A 24,400-nucleotide genomic window follows, 5' to 3' on the forward strand; every position below is an offset into this window, starting at 1 on the left:
ATAAATGAATCTATCACACTAGACATTCATATGATTCACATCAACAATTTGAGTATTAGTTAGGCTCACAGATGTGTGATCATTAACATTAACATATGAACAAACTAAATAAATATATATACAGGCAACATGCAAGGTCACTCTTTAAGGTTAAAATAGGTAGCGCACAGCAACCGTGACGGCAGCCATGCACTCCGTCATCAACCTCTGATCTTCAGTGCTTTACATTAGTCATTTTGAAAGGAAGTGCTGGTACTCAAGAATGAGTCACACCTTTGCAACATGTCTTATAGCAGCACATAATCCGTTTTTTAGGCTTTTGAGGAAAAAAAACAATATCTGACAGATTTCTTTCTGTATGTTTGCATTTTGTTAAAGGGGATCTCCATCAATTTTACACATCTGCACATGAGAGAAAAAAAGTTGCATAAAGCCTTTTGTGGCTCCAGAGGGAGTGGTACAAAAGAATCTGATCAATTTTGTACAAGTTTAAAAAGGTTAAAAAACATCTGGAGGAGTGGAGTTAGAAAGAAGTTAGCTTACCAGAACTCTGTAGTCCGCTCCTCATGGTTATTAAACCAGGCGAATCACTGAGAATAGAAATCTAATTTTTAGGAGTGACCTGGCCAAGACAGGCAGCAGAACAAATACCATGGTTTCAGACATAAAACTAAATATACACAAAGAATATAAAAAATATTTATTATTAATATAGTTTTTTACATTCCAAATATCTACAGCCTGATTTGCCTGCATCCAAGTCATTTATAATTTTGACATGCATGGAATAAAAAGACAATTAATCTAATTCTGCTGCATCCATTTTGTCCACAATGTTACAGAAGCGCAATGCTAAGTTGGTGGATCTCTTTTTTAAATATGGAACCAAGACCTAAACAGGAATTTACATCAACACAGACATTCTACTTTTACGGGTTTTGTCCTGCCTTTGTGTCTCTTTCTGGCTCTTTGTCAAACTCAACTGCACACACATTTGTGCATTTACAAATTTAGTGTGTAAATAGTGTGTTTGGGTGTTTTAGGGCGGACGTTTTTGTGCATGAATTGTATTCAGAAGATCTTGGAGAGCAGGGTAAGTGGGTGCTGCAGTGACAATAATTAGACCTTTCTACATGACCTGCAGGCACCCTTTAGACAGGTCAGAGTTCAGTAAAGAGCAGAGGTCACAAGTTAATGAAGTCACTGAAACATTACCTTTTTCCGAATAGTTTTCTCTGACCCCCATAGTTATTCATGAGATCCTTTTGCTTTCATACACGCCCTTGTATGCCCTCTTGGAGGCTATTAACATGTGAGTGTGTGATTTGTATTGTGACAGAAAGGACACGTGTCTGCTTTTGCACATACTGCGTTTATATGCACAGTTCGTATGTGACCCTTTTTCCAGCCTCGGGGCACCCCTGTGGGGAAAATGCCCGTGTGCGAGTGACAGTTCAAGTCATTTCACTGAAGTGACAGCGTGGGTTTGATTGGACCGCCTGGTGAAGTGATGGCTTCTGGATGCTGAGCGCTGCAGGCATATGTGAGGCCCAGCGGGAGCTCTGACAACATGAGAAATGGTCCTGCGCTGCACTTGGCACCAAAGCCTTCCCACTTAGCCTCTCATTCCCTGGGCCAAAGATGGAGACCTTGAAGAGAAGCATCATCATCTCCCAGGATTGTATGTGTGTGTATGTGTTTGTGTATTCATCGGTCTTTAGCAGGTACAGCAGCTCTCAACTGAAGTGGGCAACGTCCTCTCCACTCCATTCTCCAACCTTGATTTAAATGAGCGAGAGAAGAGTTAAAGGCTGTTAAGTGTGACAGACTAAAGCATGAGAAGCAGCGCAGAAAGAAAAAAGAGAGCAGACAAAGAGAGAGAGCTTTAAACTGAGACAGAAATAGAGTACTGAAACATAAAGGCAATGTAACTTAAAGGATATCTCCCTCTTATTCTCTCCTGTTCTTTTCAGTTCTTGCTCTGTCTCAAGTGTATTTGTAAGTCATTAGACCAGATTCTCTTTATAACCAGCCCAGTTCTCCAAGCAGGAGAAGGATCAGTAGCTGAGAGAGTAACAAATGCCATTGATTTTACAGTCAACTCCTGCCATCAGAACCTGGTGGCTTGACCACCAACCTGCAATACTCCAGGGTCCAATGCGCATAATAGAGTGCAGCCAGTGTGTAAAGGGTGGTAAGTGTAAACATAAGACTCGGTGATCCAGCTCTAATGGCTGTCTTTGCTGCAGCTCTTTGTTAGACGTCGGGATGCTCCCACCTCCGCCTGTACATGCCCTCTCCTGAGCGTTAAACCGCCAACCACTCGCCAGATTGATTACAGTAGCTGGAAAGAAAAACGTGTAATCTTAACATAAAGAGCTAGCATACCACCACAAAACAGCTAAATTAAAAGTTGTTATTTCTCTTACATTGATTAACGGCTATTTATTTAAAAAACAAACAAAAAAAAAACGGATTAATGCTGAACAAGTCATTTTATATTTTCTGTAAAACGTTTGTTTGCATTAGTTGTAAACAGCAGTACAAAAAAGCAGTTGAGAAACACAAATTCTCCTCGCTCCAAAATAATATATGTGAATAGACTTCTCATTTATGTGGTCAAAAATGAATGAGTTTTACAAAATGTTTAAATAATTGGATAATCACAAAACATAAATTATAAAATAAATGTAAACAAACACACAAAAACTAGATCTCAGCTCTGAATTGCTCTGCCAGAACAACAAATGGATATACATGAATCAATTTACGCATTTGAAGCATTTACCACGGCATATGGTTTGCATTTCCTGTGCATGCTCCACATGCACACACGAACACACACACACACACACACACACACACACACACACACACACACACACACACACACACACAAAATGCTATCTCCAATTTAAATAGTAAATATTTTCTGTACAAATAAGCACACACACACACACACACAGGGACACATACAAACTGGCAGAGCTTGTGCCACGAAGAACACACTTATGATACAGAAAAATCAAAGGCACAGATAGCAGGCATTTTGTTCACACAGACACACATTTAAATGCAATCAGTGGTATACAATTATTGTGTAATGGCACTGCAGTGAGTACACACAAACAGAATATGAATGTACATAAATGAGTTGATAAAATGAAGTTTTGAATCCATTAATAAACAGTGGGTGTTTTTGGGCGCACAAACATAATTACAGTATATATGAAACACTTTGACTATGTGCAAGCTTTGTACATAAATGCATCTCAAGTCAACTGCTGTTAAGTTCAGCTTTCTCACTTCATGTTGATGTTTTTCACTACAAAAGTGTCTGAGTGTGATGGTGTGTTGGCTTACATCTCCTAAAGAAATTGGCATTCTCGCTTCTTTTCGTCAGAACCGAGCCATTGTGGAGAGAGCCTGACTGGGAATGATCAGCTCTAATGATTTTATGAGAGTCTGCATGATTAATGTTGGCACAGCAGTGTGTGTGTGTCTGTGTGTGAACAAACCTCTCTCTCCCTCTCCCTGCTCTTCATTCCCTCCCACGCCACCCTTCCTGCTCCATCTCGGAGGGAATATCCAGTCTCAGTGTGTGCTGATTTTTGTGGCGCTAGCTGCTGTTTGCCACATTAGTGTGTGACAATGGTTCTCTTTGAAGTGGGTTATTCTAGCACGGCTCACAGCCCAGCGCAGTGGAGAAGATGTGCCAGCTCGCTGTGCAGACAGGGCCAGCTACGAGCACAGGGATAGAAAGAAGATATAAACACTCACGTGCACGCCAGCACAGACAGAATACCGGGGTCAACACAATAGCTTTCACACCCACATCCTCTGAAAATACGCTTTATGTAAGCACTTCCATGGCAGACAAAAGCCAAGCACTTCTCCTCCGTTGGCACGCATCTGCCTCAAAGCACAACACAGCACCCAATAAGAGCCTGCACCATATTCCCATCACTTCATCAACAATTTACCCATCCATCATCCACCCGCCCATCCATCCATTCATCCATCCATCCTCCTCTGTTCCCTCTCTAGGCCCAGTCCAATCTGAAAGCTTAGTTGAGCTCTGTCTCTCTCAGCTTATCTCCAAAAGCTGCCTCTTTCATTTGAGTAAATGCCTTCATTCCCAGCTCCTCTATGAAGAAGCTGATAAGGGATGTCTTTTATCCACAGCAGATAATGTTGTTTAAGGAAATATATTTGTATGTCTAGTGTGAATATTTTTTCCATATTTGTGAGAATGTTTTATGCATGATAAAAGCTGATGATTCTATGGTGTGTTTCAAGCTACCTTCTCCTGCTGCTTATCATTCAAATGTGACATTTCTATGATTACACATAATCACACGCGACTTCTGCAACCTTGCAGGTGTCTCTAATAGGAAGTGATTAAGTGGAACAAGCTAATCACTGCATTGCCTCACTCGTGTGTGTGTACATGCGTGTCTTCAAGAAGAGGCTGTCTAACGAATTGATTGAGGCTGCAGAATGGATTTGTTGCCAGGCATGGAGAGATCCGTTTTGTCTATGTTTGTAAGCTGTTGCCAAATGCAGCTTCTGTCTTACACAACAAATATATTGATTGGCCATTGATGACGCAAATGTCACAGCGTCATTGAAGACGTTCAGAATGAAACTCCAGGCAGAGGTCTGCTCTCCACCATCTCAATTTTTCTTTTAACACCCATTTTCTACCTATTGGTTTACTGTCTTCGTGCTTCTGTGTGTCTCTGATTACAGTTCCAGTGGACACATCCTGCCGTGTCTTGGACATTGTGTTATGGGAGCACAGAGTGGTTTAGCAGATGGTGGTAATGTTATAAGACTGCTTTTCTCAGATATGGGTGAAATCTCTCTTTCTGTAGTAGTTTTGGGCTAAAGGAGCCGCCCCTGCTCTTACTTTTTAGCCTCAGTGGAAGACACAGCTTGTCTTCTCATATTTGCATTTTCCAACATCGCCCTGCCCGTTTGGAGCTCCTGCCATACCCTCATAAGCATAAGCTTGAGGTCCCTCGAGACAGTTCTCTCAAGCAACATATGAATAAAATTTGTAAAGTTATTGGAGCAAACGCAAAAAAAAAAAAAAAAAACAATACTCCTCACTGCTTCCTGCGGAGCACCAACTTCATTGAGTTGGCTTTGTTTGCTTGAGGCCAACAATTGTGTATAGGCTGATGTTAGCGGGAGAGCGAGCGCAGAGTCAATGAGAATGATGCATTAGCAGCGCTGCATCCATTAAAGCTGCCTGCTGTTGTCGAAGCCACATGCCACTTTGAAGGGATTCATCAAGCTGCTTAACAAAGAGAAGTGATTAAATTCATTTGCTTACTAATGAGGAAGGATTGCAAATTGTACACTTCCACCTGTTAAAACCATTTGCTCTTTACTGCATTAAAATCCAATGTTTGTTCTGTATTACAATCAAACCTTTTTGTCAGCTCATCAGCCGCCTTTGTGCCTTTTTGGTACTCAAACTCATTTCATATGTGCTGGTTTTTGTTGGCTTTTGTCATTTAAGGTTGGGAGCCACCTTCGGGTGCATATTGAGTAGCGTAATACATGTCTTGTGCAAATATATCTTTATCACCTCCTTTTTGGATAAACAATTTTACTGATTTATGTTGTTTGAGTACCTCTTAGAAACAAATCCAGTTACCTTGGAAAAAGGCAGACCTTTTAACAACCACACTGCTAAGCCGTTGCACGTTGTTCCACAGAAAGTGGGAGTGCATTTGCAAAGAATTAGCTTGTGGTAGGGTCATAATTTATAGTTTAACTTATTTGTTGAGCTGTTTTTCTTTTGCCTAATTCTATAAAAAACACTCAAGTGTAATCAAATCCAATCAAATAACTGTCAGCCGTTGGCTTTTTTCTCTCAGTCAATCAACCAAACAGATTTTAGGTGATTGTTCCCTGTTTGATGTTCATGATGTCTTGATTAGTCTTATTCTCTGGAGTGTTGTTGTGAGGAGAATGCTCTCCTGCTGGCCAGATTAACGATTTAAATCCACTTTGTGTCGGCAGACAGACGCAGACAGACTGAAGTGGGTTAGCTGAGGCCCGTGCAGTCAGACGGGGTCACAGCATGATAGCCAAAGGTCAACAAAGCTCTAGTTACACCAGAGTTACGTCATCAGCTCTATAGAGAGGACTCCCTTGGATGCTGCCTAATAAATATGGGATTGATCCCCGTGATGGTTGGACTGATGTAACCCTTTTGGTTAAATCTTGTCCTAGTCCACTGTGTACCATCCCAAGCTATTTGTGTAACTAATAACTTTATCAAACATTCATTTCTGTTGAACTGTTCATTTCTGTTTATAAACACACATCTGTCAACATTTAATCAATACAGCCAAATGAACAGGCTTGATCAAATGTAAGTAATGTAATGTAAGTGACAGCAGAGATTTAATTAAAAACATTTTTCATGATAGAAATAAACAAAGAAAGATGATAAAACTAACATAACTATTAATTGCTCGACAATACGTTACAGGAGCACTAACCTTTTAAGCTGGTTCGACTTCAAAACATAAGTTTCCCTGCTGTTCTGAAATCATCCTAAAATAAAAACTGGAAGGTTTAAGTTGAATTAACTTGAATGATTAAAACAGACATCACATTAAGATAATGAGAACAGATAAGTTTATTCTATGAACTATAATTGTTTAAAAAATAAACATCTACTTATCACATACATCGCTTATCTTCAAGTGACCTCTGACACATGGAGAGTTTAGGTAGTGTTGCTCATTAAAACAGGAATGTTACAGTGCCACATTCAAATTATTTTCCAGACAATTGAAGTCCATGTGAGAGGAAGAGTTTCTTTCAGCAGCCAAAACTGTGATGCCCATGCTGGTAGGAGTGGTGGAACCCTGAGATTCATGCAGTTCCAACAGAGGCAGTCTTAGACTTACCACAAGCAGACAGGGAAACAGTCTGTTAAATCAAGATCTCACATGATAAGGGGAATCTACTCTGTTTGCGCTTTACAGTGCCGCCTGCTTTGTGGGTGTTCGACCATCCCAAATGACCTCAGAGCTTATTTTCAGTCTTTTCATTAGATCGTCTACACTGTGCTTTACCACGATAAGTAGCAATGCTTTGATGCTTGAGGACACTTCAGCAATTTTCAATCAAGATTTAGCTGTCTTTGAGATCTGCCAAGGTCTCTGTGGATGCACAGCTGAGAGAAGGAGCGAGAGGAAGACAAGTTATAGAGATGGGCCATTTGTTGGTGCTGTCTCGCAGATGTGGTTCCATTCCCACTTTGCAACCAGAGGGGACAGCTCACTATATCATTCAGCCATTTGTTATTTTGTCTGAAGCGAGAGTTTGCCAAAAGGGGAGAAATGTCGGTCTCTTTCCCCAGTTGCCTGAAGGTGAAACCCATGCATCATTCTGCAGAGAGCATTTGTGCCTGTTTGCTTTTGCATGCATTTGTGTGTGTGTGTGTGTGTGTGTGTGTGTGTGTATGCAGAAGTCCACATTCATATGTGTGAATAAAAGGAAGGCTTATTCCTAAACTATCAGGTGTCAGAGCCTATTGTTCAGGCTGAGTGAACCAGATTGAATTCCTGTGATTCAGTTTTGTATTTCTTTGGTGTTAAACTAAACAAACCAGACGGGTTGCCTGTATTTTTTTTTGACAACATCCGCTTTCCAGCTTCTACCATCTTTATTTGTCTATCTCTCACTGTTCCTTTTGCTTTTGACAGTGCTCCTATTATTTTCTTATCAAACCGCTATTGCATCTCATTTTTGCTCTCATAACAATATTAAAGTTTTCATATAGAGGTGAAACCAAGTTAGTTTTCGACTTCCTGGTACTTTCTTGATGTTTATTTGGTCTATGTGGCCTGGAGCGGTGGGAGATCTGTTTGCGATTCCCAGTGCTCCCCAGTGAATCGCAGTGATCCGTGTTTCTGCTGTTTCTGCTGCAGTTATTAAAAGCCAGGGGAAAGGTTACAGTAAATGCCACTCAGCTGATGTGCAGCTAAAGCTTGCCAGACCTCACCAACCCCCCCTGCCACCCTGGGTTTTACTCTGACATTTTTTACTCTAACCTTACTTGATTTCTCCCTCCTGCTACACACCCCAAAATTGGCAACTGCATCTCTGCTCTCCCTTCCATGCAGTCATATCTAAATGCCGGCTAAAGCTGTATTAGCTGCCACAGAATTACAATTAAAAGCATGAAAAGCAAAAGCAGCCCCAAACCTTAGCCAGCACCTCCCCCATACTCCTTCATGTCTCCGCTGTCCCTCTAAGGCTTCCTCCCCCTTCTTCCAGTTCCCTTGTCACCACTTCTCCCAGACACCCTGGGCACTCATCATAGAGGTCGCGCACCTGTCGCCTGCTGTAAACACGAAATGAATAATTCAGGAGTCAGTGCTGGTTGAGTGCTACAGCTGATGGTCTCTCCATGACGAGTGAAGATTTATCCCAAGGATTTGCATTATAATCCTCAGCCAGAATCACGCTAATGAGAAATGCTCTTTAGAGAGTGTTAGGACCCACTCGGAGCCTGATCGCATGTCCTTGACCTCTGTGGGTGATAAAGTAAGTTTGAAATGGCAGTCTGTAGTGGCACGAGGAACTTCTGCCACACACACTGTTTTGCATTTTTAGTAAGATCCTGCTAATACAGTAGGACCACGTGCACTCTAAACTGGACTAACTGTTAATGAAAGAGCATCTCTCTTGGCCTTTGGAGTTTTCGCTTCTCTTGTTTCCCATCCTCTCCACCGTAAGGTAACAGTCCGCAGAGGGAGCTGACCTATAACGGAAAGCCAGTTATATTTGAGAGAAATACCCAAGTAGCAGGTTGAGAGGCAGCGAGATGCCAGTTGGGGCTGCAGGGTAGCTGGAGTGATTGCTTTTCACTCCTTATCGCCACACCAGCAGGTGTCTAAGACGCGCTATACTGCGGCACTCTGGGGGGGATTCACATTATAATATCTTTGCCACAAGCTCAACCGTCACACCACACGCACAACTCCCACCACCACCACCCATCCATCCCTGTGCACTTCCTTTCTTACTCTCGTCACATTGAGTGAAATCCTGCTAGCCAATAGTAACTTTATGTTATGGCCTTGCTCCTTCAAACACCTGCACAGGCTCTGATAAGAACCCTTATCAGCTCAGTCCCATGTCTTTTTTTCTGCGGCCAGGCAGAGCAGGAGGGCCCTACAGCTGGAGTGGAGGCTGGTATATAACACCATCATGGGTGGTCACATTGTTTCTTTTTTAACTATGATATTGTGTCTGGTGCATCATGATGGAAATGCTTTGGAAGCGTGAGGAAATAGGCAGCTGCGAAGTGATGCATGAAGTACTTAGCTGTCGTGAAGTTATCCTATTTAAAGACACGCAGGGCACATGTGTACTGCCTGCAGTACAATGTCTTGTGCATACAATCATACCTTTATGCCGTTCTCCTATCTTTTCAATTACATATGAGGAGCGAGAGGAGACATCTGCATGCCAGCACTTTGAGGAGGAGAGGAGGAAGAAGAAGACAACAAACGGCAGAACAGCTTCTCACAAATTCTTTCCAAGTTGCAGCTTGCAGCTGTTTCTCTCCAGAGAGCTTGTCGAACAGCCTGTCCTCTCTCAGCCTTCAAGTGGCTCACAACCCAAACGCTGATTTCTTTGCTGCCACTGATTGGAAGCCAAAGTTTGGCGAACGATGAGACTTTTTCTCCTTTGTACGAAATGTGTTGACTGTTGCCTTACTCTTCTCCTCCACTAACAGGTGTTTAGAAGTTGACGTGATAAGAAACAGATTATTTGGGGACCACATTTTTTCCCAGCTGTACTCATACACACATCACTTTCTGTTATTGAACAGAGGTCTTTCTGCATCTGTTGTCATTGCACACTATATGCAGGTATTGACACAAATGCTGGAAACTGTGTACATGTACAAATATTGAGCAGTTGTTGCATTTTGTTTTCTTGTTTCCTGACATTTCCCCATTGTTTCACCTTTGTTTAGCCGCATATGCTGTACAGAATTGAAAACCAAATGAGCCGGATGAATCCACAAGGCTTGAATCTACTGCGACCTGTAAATTAAGTCCCACAGATGTTCTTCTGTAGATTAATCTTCACACTCGTGAGCAATTATTCTGGTAGTGACGCTGAGGCATGAGGTTGATTTGAAACAATTACAGCCCAGGTTGGGCAAAATTAGCTCGTTTATTACACAAGGCTGCTGCTGATTGAGTGCAAGGGCATTTTTTAAAGCAACCAAGGGGTAATTGGTTTTTAACATCGGCATTATCCTTCAGCCAACCTTTTAACCTGAGCACGGGCACTTGAGTGTTAAATAATTTCAATATGTTGTCTCTCAGGTTTGCTTTCAGTCACTACAGATTATTCACAAGTCATATCTTGCATATGTGGCTAGTTAAAATTATCTTTGCATTGCTACTTATTTATTTTTTTAGGTGTTATCTACATTAGAATGGGAGTTCATGTATGCACTACCACCGTGTCCACCTTCACAGCTGGAGAACTTCTATTACCAGACACATTCCTGGGACATAATTCTCATACAACTGCATTTCTGTTCCTCAAATAATACAGGAGCTGTCTCCCACTTCTCTGCTTTGTGTTAAAAGGTAGAAAAAAATTATCCTTGGCCCTACAGCTAGGACCCCCCCAAAAAAAAGCTTTACCTTTTTTAATAGCCAGTACACATTTCCATTAAGAGTTTTAATTGGCCGTAGAGTTATGCCTGAAAGCGGAAATCAAAATGGCTGCGTTATAAGAAAAATCTAAAACAAAGAACCTGGAAGTAGGAAATGAGTGAGGAAAGAGACATTTTGTGAAAAACAAATTCAGGTGGAATTGGAGTCGATGATCAGCATGCCATTTGATGGTATAAAAGAAATCAGCACTAGAAGGCAATTTACTGGCTCGCTGCGAATACAACTTGCTTAGCAGGAGCTTCTTTGCATACCAAAGTAATGTTGAGTACAATGCTCTCTGCCAGCAGTTTGCTAGTGTCATTTATATAAATAAAGGGTTCTTGCCTGTGATAACAAAAAAATCTCAGCTGTGTAAATGAATCATTAATTGTAAAGAGCTTCTCCTGTGTGTGTGTGTGTGTGTGTGTGTGTGTGTGTGTGTGTGTGTGTGTGTGTGTGTGTTGCACTATTCATCTCAATTTCCGAAGCGGATAGTTCCACTGTGTTCAGCACAACTACAACTTTCATTTTCATTTTGCATTCGTCACAGCCTCGTAACCACCTTTATGTCTGCCTCTCGGTGTCTGAGTGAGGGTTTTCATCTCTTGCTCCTCTCAACTTATCAGCGGAGGAGTTAAAATTAGAAAGCAACCTCTGCCTTGTGCTTATTTTCTCCCGAACACCACATCCCTCCCTCTAAAAGATCCAACCAGCCCTGCTCTACATATCTAATCAATTTATAATGACTTGTCACAGTTGGCATGACAACTGTGTGATGCTTGGTTGACCAGGCCGATATATATTAATGTAAAAAACTATGTCGACTTAATGTCACTTCCGCAAATTACTCAATTTGCTAAGGAAATGAACCTCATCTGAGTTCCTGTCAATCCTGCCAAATTCCAAGCCCTGGGTATTTGCATATGTGTGGGCATGGCACAGCTTTAAATTAGTTTGTTTTTTCACATGTCACTGCAAGATGGTATGATGGTACTTGTGATCATGAATATGAAGATGATGCCGTTGACTTTCTCAGACAGATGTTTAAACTGTCATAGTTTACCTTTGATCATCTCCCACCTTTTTAACAGCGTTATAAAAGTTAGTTTTTTCCTAAAGGGAAAAGTCCAACAGCTGTCATTTACTTTGTAAAGCAAAGGGAGGAGATTAAGAGAAGTGTGGGTGACTTATTAAAGCTGCTCACCCTTAGGCTTGAAAGCAAATAGTTTTTTTTTTTTTTCTTTGCTGTTTATCGTCACATTGAAGTTCTGTGTACAGCTGCTGCTTATGCAGAGCAATGGCTGGCCATCGGCAACATCTGCATAGATTAATGTGGTTGATATTTTCCTTCTCCTCCTTTTTCCTGTGTAGCGTCAGAATTCAGTAGCATCTCTGTTGCCCGCCTGTAGTCGTCTGCCTTGTAGGGCTTCACAGTGGGGAAGCTCAGCAATTTGTTTCTGGATGGCTTTAGGCTTATCGTCTCAGCTTGACAGATGGGCCTTGCCTCTGCTCAGGTTGGGTTCGGTAGCGATGCGCTTTTCGCCGCTTGCCTGACAGAACTCATTGAAGACGCTCCCTGGGAGAAGAAGCATCTCCACACGGTGCTGTTACCACCGCTGGACTGCTGCAACTCACTACTGAGCCATACAACATAGACCCAAACATACTGCGGAAATCGTTTTAGTAGTTTGAGGTTAAAATGTTAAATTTAAGGAATTATTTCTTATCTTTTCAAAAAAGCAACCTTATAAAGTATTACAGTGTAATAAAAATGACAAATTACAGTAATTTCAGGGTCATGTTGACCTCAGCTCTGTCATTGTTCGTCACTTCTTATAATTGAATTGTAACCTTGTTGTTTGTCTATGCAAGTAACTTAGGCAAAGGTTTGTAGCTTTCTCTGATGAGAAAGCGTCACAGCTGAAGCCAGACGCTGTATATTGATAACTGTATATTTAAACTTCAATGCCAGGTCATATTTACTGGCTCTAAATTAGCCTCTGTATATCTTTATCCACAATGTAACAGAGCTACATGGTGGCTACATTTTGCTTATAAATATCCTGCTCACTTATCTCACTTCATACTTCTCATTTTGTATTCTGTGATTAATGAAGCAGTAAAATGATGATGTAAATTAACCCGAGCAAGCAGGAGAGCAGAAGCCCGACTGAGTACAGGTGAGGGTTTTTTGGGTTGACAGAGAGATCAACAGAACAGATTCACTGTGTGACTTTGTATAATTCCTCTAAAACTGCATGTGAAAGTAAAGTTATGAAGTCATCTTCTTTACTGAGAGTGCTCTATTTTCAGTCAGAGGGCAAACTGTGCTTAGCCTTGCATATAATCAGGCCACATGGAGCAATCTGCCACCTCCTGCAATCCAGGGAAAAGCAAGAAAAAGAAGGAGCAGAGCTACATATGAGAGATTTTTTTAAAGAGCAGAATAGGTTTTGCAGAAAGGAAGTAATAGTCCTGAGATTAAATATAATCCTCCATCAGAAAAATCTTATTAGAGTTCGACTCCACTTTCTCTGCTGGAAATATCTCAGCCAACACTTTTATCATGTAGCTTTTCGCATCCCTACTTGTTCTTCTCCCCTCACGTGGACAAGCCAACACTTGATTGTTCAGACATCAGACAGGGTAAAGTTGGAGCTCTGTTCTGCTCATATATTCCATGCACATATTTACTGAATAAACAGTATCTGCATTCTGTGCACACATCGGAATACAAACTGTCATGTGCAGCACGCACAGTCATCAACTTACACACTCCAGTACACAACATACAGTCACAGTGCTGCCAGCACGGCATGTTGAGTGACCCAGAAAAAAGAGTGAACATATGATTTAAATAAACAAATTTAAAAGCTGTAAGTAGGGTGAGGGAATGAGAGAGGTGGAGGACAGACGATGACATGAAAGGGCTCTTTGTGGAAATTTTAAATTGCATGCTTTTGTCAATAGTTTATATTTCTCTTCTCAAAACAGGAAAGTGGCTTGCGGACTCAAAAGCCTAAAAAAACATCAATTTGAATCCAAAAGCAGCAGGAATCAAGCATTTATTTGGCCGCATTCCAGGTTTGTGTCTCATATTTAGAATAACGCTGTATGCATCATGATGAGATCTTATCTGCACCTGTAGAAAAGCATGTCATTCTTGTCTGTTTGATGCAACTTTGCCACTCAAATTGGCTTAATTAGGGGGCTAATTGAAGTTCTTTCATCATCTCTGCACTGTTTCATCTAATCAGTCCAGTAGCATCCTATCTTAAACTCAGGTTTGCAGATTATCAAATTTTAAGGAGTGGAGAATAGATGGCAGGGAGAAATGACTGGGGATGGAGAGGATTAAAAAGTGCCAGTCTTCAATTAAAACTGATCGTGGTTAATGTTCTACGTCCATGCTATAATGGTTCCCATGTTGGCCCTCACAACACCTCCTGATCAAGCAGAACCTAATTGGCAGTGAAGTCATTTTTCTCTCCCTCCCTCTTTGTCTCTCCCTCTCAGTGGAGTACATTTGGACATCCAGACACTGCAACACGCAATGTCATTTCATGCCCTCTTAGGACCTTGAGACTTTAACACACCATGAGGCCAATTTCTAGGCGCAGCACGTGTGAGACCGACATTTGCATAGCATGTCTTGGGTTATTTCATACCTAGGTCAAAGAAAACTTTGTTGCGTTATTGTAACTAAAAGGCTCCAGTTCTATATTTTTTGTTGTCAGGTCCTCTGGATCTGTCAGATCCAGTGCCATCAGCGGCAGGGCAGCCGCTGCTAGGAGGTTTGTGGGGTGGCTGGGGGATGGTGAAAGACTGTGGCAACAGTGTGGCAGATGCACAATGAGCATCATAGTGTTATGACTCTGAGTGTGCGTGTCAGGACTCGAGTGTATGCACATTGGATACTGGCGTATGAGGATTGCGCTAAATATCATCAAAGAGAGGTTATTATGTGAACTTGGCAACTGACAAAAGAATCATCCACATGGTGCAGAGTAATTATTCTCATATTGGGCCTGCATTTCGACTTACCATTTGATAGGTCAGCAGTTTCCCTTGCAAATTCCCTGCTAAACACATTCATGTTAAGATGTGCAGATATTCATTAGCACAGCTGGATAATCAGATCAGAGGCCTGATGGCAAAAGTCTAACTCATAGTCCAACTGTTACTCAGCAGACAGTCACAGCTGAGCGGTAAAGATATGGTGCATAATGCCCTGTATACTAAAGAAAAAAGACAATTGCTTTCACCCCAGTGATCCCACAATTACTAAGAAAATAAACTAAGACAAAGCCTGCTTTTCTCTGGTGTATTCTTTTAAAATATTCTCACACTAAGGATTTCATCATGCTCTCCTTTTTTGCTAGACTCTATTGTAAACTAAATAATCAAAGTCATCGTAGTTTGGTACGTTATTTTACCTCAACAAGCAGTATTTTGTTTATACTAAAAGTACAGCCAAAGTCATGTGTCCTCTGGGGTCCACAAGGTTGTATTGCTTGCAGCAGTACAGTGTCTGTTTTTATATGTCGGTGGGCTAGACCAAGAACTATTGAAACTAGTTGTTGAGAAATACAACTAAAATGAAGCATTTTTAGGGGAAATTGTTTTTTAATATTATCAGAAAATACCAATTTTTCCGGTTCTAAAGTTTGAAGCAAAGACCAGAGCTTACAGAAATTGAATTGAACACACGTCTCTCTTTTTTGACCCATCCATCACCAACCCCAACCTCCTCTCCATTTGGACTTTGGTGCTCTACAATGAGGCACCTTACTTCCTTCTTTTCTTTCGTCGAAGGGACTATGGCTACTAGAGGGCTTTGTCACTTGAACGGGACTATATGTAGTATTGGGGCACTGGCTCAAACAACTGATGCTGTTGTTCTTTGTGGGAGGACGATCTCAAAATGGCCTCTGTTTTAAGCAAGTTCAAATGAAGCAGAATTGTGGGGCGTCTTTTGAGAGACAAAAACAGGCAGAAGGAAATAGAAGGTGGAAATCCACTAACCCAACTCCAGCATACATCCCACATAATTACACTGGGCCACAAATAGAAAGGCAGTTTTCCTTCATCCCCGACCCTCTTTTTTCTTTTTTTTTTTGCTCAGCAGCACTTTGCAGTGATTCTCAGAGCACGAGGGTGGGGCGGAGATATTTTGATGTGAGAAAAGGCAATTTGTCAGAAACGGGAGCACTGAAGTGATGACAGGAGAATTACATTTAAAGGACTAAAAGGTTGAATGGCTAATTTTGCGAGAACGGAAGTGGAATGAGGAGGGATGGCTCAGTGTGTTTGCTTGTGTAAGTTGGAATTCATTATTTTCTCAGATGAACAAGAATAAAATAATTGAAAAATCAATGTTTGAATTCTAAGGCTCGGATGCACAACACAAACATACACACATCCGAGTAGATGCGATGTGACGGTGGCTGTTGTGTAACCAAGCCCAGTGAGTCATGAGAGGGAGGAATGCGTTGTTGTGATGGTTGAAGAAGGAAGAGGCCTGCCTGGGGAAAGACTGGCAGAGACAGTCAGATCAGTTAGCAAAGTCATCAGAGAGAGAGACAGAGAGAGACAGAGAGAGGACATTTTGTTTCAGGCCTTGCCTCAACTGCCAGTGGTTGTCTGGACCCCGGACCACAAGGCGTAAATAAACCTAAGCCTTGACGCATACGACTCTGGACAAAAAAAACATATGTGCACATAACCACATACACATGCAGACACACACACACAACATTAAATGAGTGGAAAAGGACGCTGTGTGATAGAAGGATGTTATCAGGCGCTGCAGGCTGAAATAAGCCATCCTTCCTTAGTTCCTGCAGCCATCCTTCCTTAGTTTCTTCCTAAGAAATGCGCTTGGAAAATGTATGTTGGTTTTGCTTTAAAGTGTACTCCTACTGGAATCACACACAATATGTGCCAAGTACAAAATGATACCTTTTTGTGTACTTGTGCGCATTTGTGTTATGTGACTGCATTTATTGACATCCCCCTTGCCCTGGGGAGCTATTTGTTTTCAGAGGTGCATAGGCAGCATGTTTGTATGCATTTGTATGAGTGCATGTGATACTGGTCTAGTACATGCAAGCCAAGCACGCACACTCCATCGATCGCTGTTGTACATGCCTGGATTTGGGCTGTGCCTCAATGGCAGTGTTATAATCCAAGCAGGCAAACAGCCAGCCTCTGATTTAATAAGCTGCCTAGAGAGTCACAGAGAGATGTTGGGAAGCACTATCAGCTGATAACCGTCCTCCCTGCAAGCCTAGTTTGTTCCTCTGATAGCCCTGCCAAGAGAAGTCTCAGCTTCTCCTCGTTTTCTGTGTGTATGTGTATGTGTTTTGAGTGTGTGAGCGATCCCCCGCTGGCTGCTGCCCACGTGACTGTAGGCTACATCCATACTTTGCTGCATCTCTCTGGGTGTCAGACAGACAGCAGAGGAGAGCCACACATGGCAAAGACAGGCCTAAGCCCAGCACTGAGGAGCATATGCTCAGAGCTTTAGTCTTTCCCCCCCCTCCACACACACTCACCCACCAACCACATACAACCCACATCATGGCTGCCAAGCCGCAGAAAGCCACGGGCCAGACCACTGACAGATTCCCCATCCATCACTCTGTTCTATACTTCAAACAGGCCATACAGAAGTGTCATCATCATATCACAACCTTGAAACCATTGCTAAGCTAAAAACACTACTAATATGCCAAACAGGAGAAAAAAACACCACAAAATTGTTTATTTTATTGACTGTGATGGCTTTGTTGCCATGTTTGAGCGGTCTAGGTGAACGATAAGTATAAAAGCAATACATAATTTTCATCCAGTCCTTCATTCTAGGAATTATATTCAGAGCAAATGGTTAGACGGTTGTGCCCTTTTTGTAAGGAGACTGTGCTGGAGACCACAAAGTGTATTAGTTAATGAAAAAATTGTCATTGGGTTCAAAATTGGAATGTGTTTGTGAATAAGTTTAGATTCCATGAAGATTTCCCCTTAGGATTTGGTAATTTGCCGTGTTTTTAGTGACATTAGTGTTACATTTTCACTGACCTTATCTCAGCAAAACGCGGGTCTATCATTTTTTCAGTCCTTTGTCTTTATTTGATTTTCATACGCAACACAACACTGGTCATTTAATATTAAACACTAATTCTCGGTGTTGAGTTTGATGAAGTAATTTTATTTTAATAACATGATAGCTTGGTAACCGAAACAGAGTAGTACCATACACAGTGTACTCCCAGCTTTGAATACATTACCAATTGTCACTGTGACACCAGTGTTACTGTCTTCACCTTTCCCTTTTTGTATATAACCATCTGTATCTGAAATCTGAAATTGCACATCTCCCTCCCCTACCTTCAAAAATAGTTATTTTTTTGGCCAATTTCCTCTATTTCTAAGTCTCTGGTATTATTGTTAGGGCTGTGATTGCTTTTTTGTCTTTGGTGTGCAGCATTACACAAGAGTATAACCGCCTGTGTGTGTGTGTGTGTGTGTGTGTGTGTGTGTGCTTGTGTGTAGGTGGGGGTGTGCAGGAGGGCTCACATGATAGGCATACTTTGGTGTGGCCACGGTGACCTGCAGCTGACACCGATGATTGATCCTAGTGCTGGGATAAGTGCCTGTGCACCGGTGAACACACAGGTCCACTGAAATGCAACCAAGCGAGAAATTAGAAATCTCTTCATCCCTGGTCCATTTGAAATTCAATATCTCCCATCTTTCCTTCGCACAGGGACCTTTCCTCAGCCAATAAATCAGTAATTAAATGATGTGTTTTTGTGCGTGTGTGTATGTACATGAGGACAGGTGGCTTGTCCTTGGGGGATCAGTCTGGGCAATTGGGGTGATGGGAGTATTAGGTCTCCAGCAAAACTGTCGGTGTACACCTCCTATTGTATGCACAAAAACAGAAACACGCACTGTATTGTCCCAGATACAAGCACATGCACACTCTTACCCACATTAAAGCTTTGCAATGTGTGTTGGATGTCAGCTGGAGGTGTAATAGTGCCTCTGGTATCAAATAAATCAAAGTCAAGACTCCTGTGAACACAGCACCTGACCTTTTGGAAGCCATCAGTTTCATTCCACAATCACACAGGAACAGGCATGTCCCTTATGTTAACGTTTCCCTTTGTTTCTTAACTTCTAACATTGATCTCTTTGTGTTGTCAAGGTACGTCGGCCCAGAGCAGCCCCCTCCTGGCTTCCCTTCCCGTCCCAGGACGGCCTCTGCAGCCTCCGCTCGACCTTAAACATCTACTGCCCTTCAGACTCAATGGATCCTCCCCCCTTAGCCTCTTTCCTAACTTCAACACGGTGAGTGCAATGGCTCTTTCCCCCTATATCATGGAAAATAAAAATAATATAAAGTGGACAAATTCATCTAGGAATTTCATCCATAACGGTCTCAAGCACAGGCCAAGATAACCTGTAAATGATTCAGTGCCTAATTGGATACACCAGAAATATCATGTGAATAGGACTCATTTCACCACTGAAAAACATTGTGTTTAGTGATGTGCTTTTTTTAACTTACTTGCAAAATATCAGTGGTATTGATAAAAAAACTGTACTCTGGGGCAAGAACAAACTTAATTCTGTGGGTTGGGGTTGTAATCTACATGCTTCATAAATTTAGTGTTGATCTTCAACATCATGATCAGTGAGAGTTTTGAAGAAAGACAGGCAGGCTATAAAATTGTGTCCACAATGATAGCCACCATTTTATTCACCATCTCACTATCTGTTTTTCCAGACCTTAGCTTCCAGTACTCATCCCATAAACTCTACTGCTGTCTCTATGCAGAGGCCTTACCTCAGGTTTGGGGTGCTAATGGTTATTTAAACAGTGTTTCACCTCTCAGCATTCTAGTTGTCACCTCAGTATCAGCATCTCTACAGATGAGAGCCATACTGTTTAGTTACGAACGTCAGCAGAAAACTGTTCTGGTTTCAAGCCCCTTGGCTTTGATGCCTACCTGGCCTCAGTGCCTGGAATTAAAAGTCTGTATCTTTAATTCTTCACTAACAGAGCTATACACATTTTCATTGTGTGTGTGTGTGTGTGTGTGTTTGTGTGTGTGTGTAGGTGTGTAGGCACTTCGGATTTCTTTGATCCCAGTTTAACGCTGTGTCTGTGTGTGTTCACTTTCCTCATCCCACACTGTGAAACCATCTCCAGTTCTGTGGTCTGTAAATGAAACATAAGCCAGAGCTTTCACTCCAGCATACACTTTACACCTTTTCAAACCAAGCGAGGGAAAAAAAATGTGGGGGAGTAGGGGGGGGCAGAGAGGTAGGGCCACACCGATATCTGGCTGGCTGGTTCGTACAGTGGAGGACATGTGTGAGGGGGTGGTTAAACGTGTGCTGTATGATGTGAATGTGTGTATGTAGGGAGTCTCCAACCCGCTATTTGAAAAGTGAACTTTATTCATTTGTTCTGCCGCCCACTGCTTTGGGGGGCCTATACTGCCCTATGGAGGATTGAGCATGCCCATCAGCAAAAGCAGCATGGAAAACATTTATTCCTCTAACACCCTCATGTATTTATATTAGTGGTGGATGCAGAAGGGCAGGTCTCTGGTCAGTGTTTTGTCTGTGTTGTGCTTATGTTTCAATGGGAAACTTGCTCTTTCTATTTTCAACCCAACGTCTGTGACTCATAGCTCTGTTAAAGCCTTTATTTTGTCTGATATAGAATATGTGTGGCAAACCACAGCAAATATATCACAGAATTTAAAGCAATGTTTTACTTTTGGTGATATTTAGTCTTTCAGTCATTGTCAAATAGAATACAACTCGCAGTAGGATGTGGAATCTACTTCAACCAGAATGCAAAAATTATAATAACTGTGGAAATGACATCAAATCAGTGTCGCTTCAGTCCACGGAGGAGATGATTAGCCTCCATAACACACAGGCTGACAGCGCAGCTGTGGCATTAATCACAAAGTCCATTCAACTGGGAGCCCCAGGTTCTCTAAGCCCTGATAAGGCACACGTTGTCCCGGACGTGTGCAGGGGGGAAGATGAATGAACCTGTCTCCAAAACTAAATATCCTCCGGTTCCCCTGGTGTCCCATCTTACATTCTCCCCCCCCCCCTCCTCTCTCTGTGTGTCTCTTTCTCTCTACCTACCATGAAATCCCATCACGGACTCAGCCGCTCGGCGCAGGATAAGTTCTGTCTGCACCAGGATGGTGGGGAAAGACAGAGGGCTTGGACAAAAGACTCATTTATAGCAGTCGTTTCAGGATGGCTGCGGACGGACAATGGGCACATTCTTCAGTTCCTAAAACAAATAGTTGTGTGCAGCCTGCCCTGCTAAGGTGGACAGAGTGCCTCAGGATTGGGAGAGCTAGGTTTCACTGGTCAGGCTTCGGCTGGTGAAGGGAAAAGTCAGTTGCTCCCAGAGGTAGCGTTTAATCATGTTGTTGTAGAGGCCAAAAAAAAAAGCAACAAAGACAAAGATAGTCCTGAGGGAGAGATATACCACCAACATGGAGGTTTCAGTGCCAGGTGTTTTTTTTTTTCCTCAAACACCTGCCTTCTTGAGGAATCCATAGTAAAAGGACTCCACTTTTGCAGTTGAGGCTTTTACCTTGGACATGCTCTTTGTGTTGTATCAAGGACTCCGATGTTCAGGCTTGTGTATCAGAAAAAAGCAAAGCAGTGTGCCATTGCTGCTGCCATCCATACACAAACATTTATTGATCTCTGGGCAGCTCAGGCTGTCTGCAGTGCCATCGGTGTGGTTCCGGTGAGCGCTCTAACTCAGTGTGAGAACAACCCTCTCCGAGTTCACCCCTCTGCCAAGCAAGCAGAGGAATGGACTAGAGCAGGCCCCGGGCCAGCCTGGGGAGAGATCCAAGACGATTGTTATATGTGATACCATGCTGAAGGGTGCAGCAATGAAATCCGCTGTCGTTGTGGCATGCAGACCTTCTAATGAAGCCTCTGCTTTCACTCTACTGTTTATAGTTTGCCGTCCTGGGACTGTCTGCCATCTATTCACAGACAGTTAAAACTGAATTAGTCTGGCCAAACCCTCCCCCAACACTTCCCTCTCAGCTGCACTGGCTCGTAATGTATTAGTAAGTCACATAACTGAGATTACAATGAACTTTAAATTTGAGCTGTAGTGAGGCTCGTAACAACAAGGAAATGCAGTTGTGTTAAGAACAAACTAACTTATCCTATAGAGCCTGTGTAGGAAGAAACATGACGGCTAACGCTGGATTTAGAGTCAATGCAAGAGGTCAATGGGAGGTCCCCCCCACAGGTACCTGTGGTATAGATTTTGATCTATAGTTATCCATAGTAAGTGTCAGATTGAGATAACCAATCGTGTATATTGTACGTGATCAGGCTGTATCATGCTTCAGTTATATTCCCCACAGTAACTGTGTGTACATTCTTTAATTTACTTTGTGATACAGGGCTTCGGTGGGCTACACACATACTTACAGAACAGGAGCTACATCCAGGTAACTTGTAACGCCATTTTGCCATGTGTCATTACTAAATAGAAGACTGCCGCTGTGCCATCGTTGTGTTTACCTTTTGTCGGTACGTGATTTGTGCTGCTTGCGCGATCCAATATGTGCATGCGCATGTACATAGTAGAAAACGTGACGGTTTTCCTACACTATTTCTATCACGGATGCGTTGAAACACTTGATAGCCAGGCGGGTCAACTGGCGACATATACATTTTATGTTATTCATTATGCAGTTCATGGCAGGTCTGTTTTATAAATATATTTAAATTAAGTACTTATTGTTACTGATGCAAAAACTGCATATTGACATCCGTGTACTACGCCATTTTTATTTTTGTGACATGTAATGTGGAGATGTTGTGATGGTTTTAAATGTAGTTGTAGTGTGGGGAGCTTGTGATGTTTTTTTAAATCTAGCTTACGCTATGAATTACGCAGTGTTTACGTGGCTGCCAAATCAAAATAATAAAGGAGTTGTTACATGTTACATGAACATACACCATTTTGGTTACATGTGGAATGAAGTCTGAGTCTTTCTGTCACTGCAATCTTCAGTTTCCTCCACACTCCCCTTTGTGATTCATTGCTATATGGTAGTAGGCCGTGGGACAGATCGAGCAGCGTATATCCTCGTAAAACAGGATTATTAACAGGATTGTCATCTGCGCATGCGCGAACATCTTGTGCATGCTCACGTCGGATTGTGCAGGCAGCAGAGATTGCATACCCACACCTTTTATCAATTCATACAGAGATGTAATCACGGTGAACAGGCCTGCAGTGTAATGGCTATGCTAAATATGTGTTACTGACAAAGACCACTTCGAGGCTTACTTCAATTTTCTTAATATTGGCTTCACTCTCAACAGTCTCCAAAAGCATCCCAAACTTGAACAAGAAAACACAAGCAGCTTAAGCTGACCAATCACAAGTCATACAGTCCTCAATGTTGCCACTTGTCCTTTAACTTACAGAAATGCCTGCATTATTATGGCTGGATTTAAATCTCCACTTAATTCATGTTTTCATTTTTTTTTCAGTAAGAACAATATTAGGAGCCATTTTTTTCAGTATTGTGAGTATTTCTATCCTGGATGCTGTGAATGAAGCTCCACTTCTCTCAATACAGCAAAGGCCTCCTCTTGGCTCAACCCCATTTTGGAGGTCTGCATACTATATAAAAAGTGTTTTGTGGTGACAGTCACACACAGTAAATAGGATTCCACACCAGAAGAATGTCTCCTGTCTTTTGCAACAGAAAGACACATATCTGAAAACTAAATATTTTTCCTTTCAATTTAATTGCATAACACAAAAGTACTCAGGTGCCCAATAAAGTCATTACAACCAAGAACAGTTCCTTTCATCAGTGCTTGCGGGGTCATGCTTTCAGGTTACTTAAATATTGCAGGCACAGGTGCAATCAATGAGCCATCAGTTCAGTTAAGTAGTTAACAAGAACTGTTGCAACAGCATCCATTCGTCTTCATCTACTTATACTGTATCGGGGGCAGAAGTTCCAGCAGGGGACCTCAAACTTCTCTTTCCCGATCCACATCAACCAGTTCCGACTAGGGGATCCCAAGACATTCCCAGGCCAGGTTTGGGATATAATCCCTCCACATAGTCCTGGGTCTTCCCCAAGGCCTCCTCCCAGCTGGACGCTGGATGCCCAAACCACTTTAACTGGCTCCTTTCAATGCGAAGGAGTAGTAGCTCTACTCCAAGCTCCTCAAGGATGACTGTGCTTCTCACCCTATCTCTAAGGTAGATGCCAGAGACCCCCCTGAGGAAACCCATTTCGGCCTCTTGTACCCTGGATCTTGTTCTTTCAGTCATAACCACAATTAAGGGTAGGAACGAAAACTGATCGGTAGATCAAGAGCTTTGGCATCTGGCTCAGCTCTCTTTTCATCACAACGTTGCGATAAATTGAATGTAAAACCACACCTGCTGCGCTGATTCTCTGACCAATCTCCCCCTCTGTTGTTCGCTCACTCGCGAATAAGACACAAAGGAATTTAAACTCCTTCACTTGAGGTAAGGACTTATTTCCTACCTGAAGAAAGCACTCCATCGGTTTCCTCCTGAGAACCATGGCCTCAGATTCAGAGGTGCTGATCCTCATCCCAACCGTTTC

General features: G+C 42.2%; 1 protein-coding gene across 5 annotated transcripts in view; it reads left to right on the forward strand.

Moving 5' to 3' along the window:
• The window catches only part of znf385c (zinc finger protein 385C), a 147,646-nt gene that overhangs the window by 101,415 nt on the left and 21,831 nt on the right, over nucleotides 1-24,400 (forward strand). For 4 of the 5 annotated variants that reach the window (XM_034894810.1, XM_034894813.1, XM_034894812.1 and 1 more), the window contains 2 exons: nucleotides 18,931-19,073; nucleotides 22,199-22,246. In XM_034894810.1, the coding sequence (XP_034750701.1) occupies nucleotides 18,931-19,073; nucleotides 22,199-22,246 (191 nt within the window). The remainder of the gene's footprint in view (nucleotides 1-18,930; nucleotides 19,074-22,198; nucleotides 22,247-24,400) is intronic. The other variant, XM_034894811.1, reaches the window with a different exon arrangement.

The sequence above is a fragment of the Etheostoma cragini genome, chromosome 15 (assembly GCF_013103735.1).
Source record: "Etheostoma cragini isolate CJK2018 chromosome 15, CSU_Ecrag_1.0, whole genome shotgun sequence".
Classification (NCBI taxonomy): Eukaryota; Metazoa; Chordata; class Actinopteri; order Perciformes; family Percidae; genus Etheostoma; species Etheostoma cragini.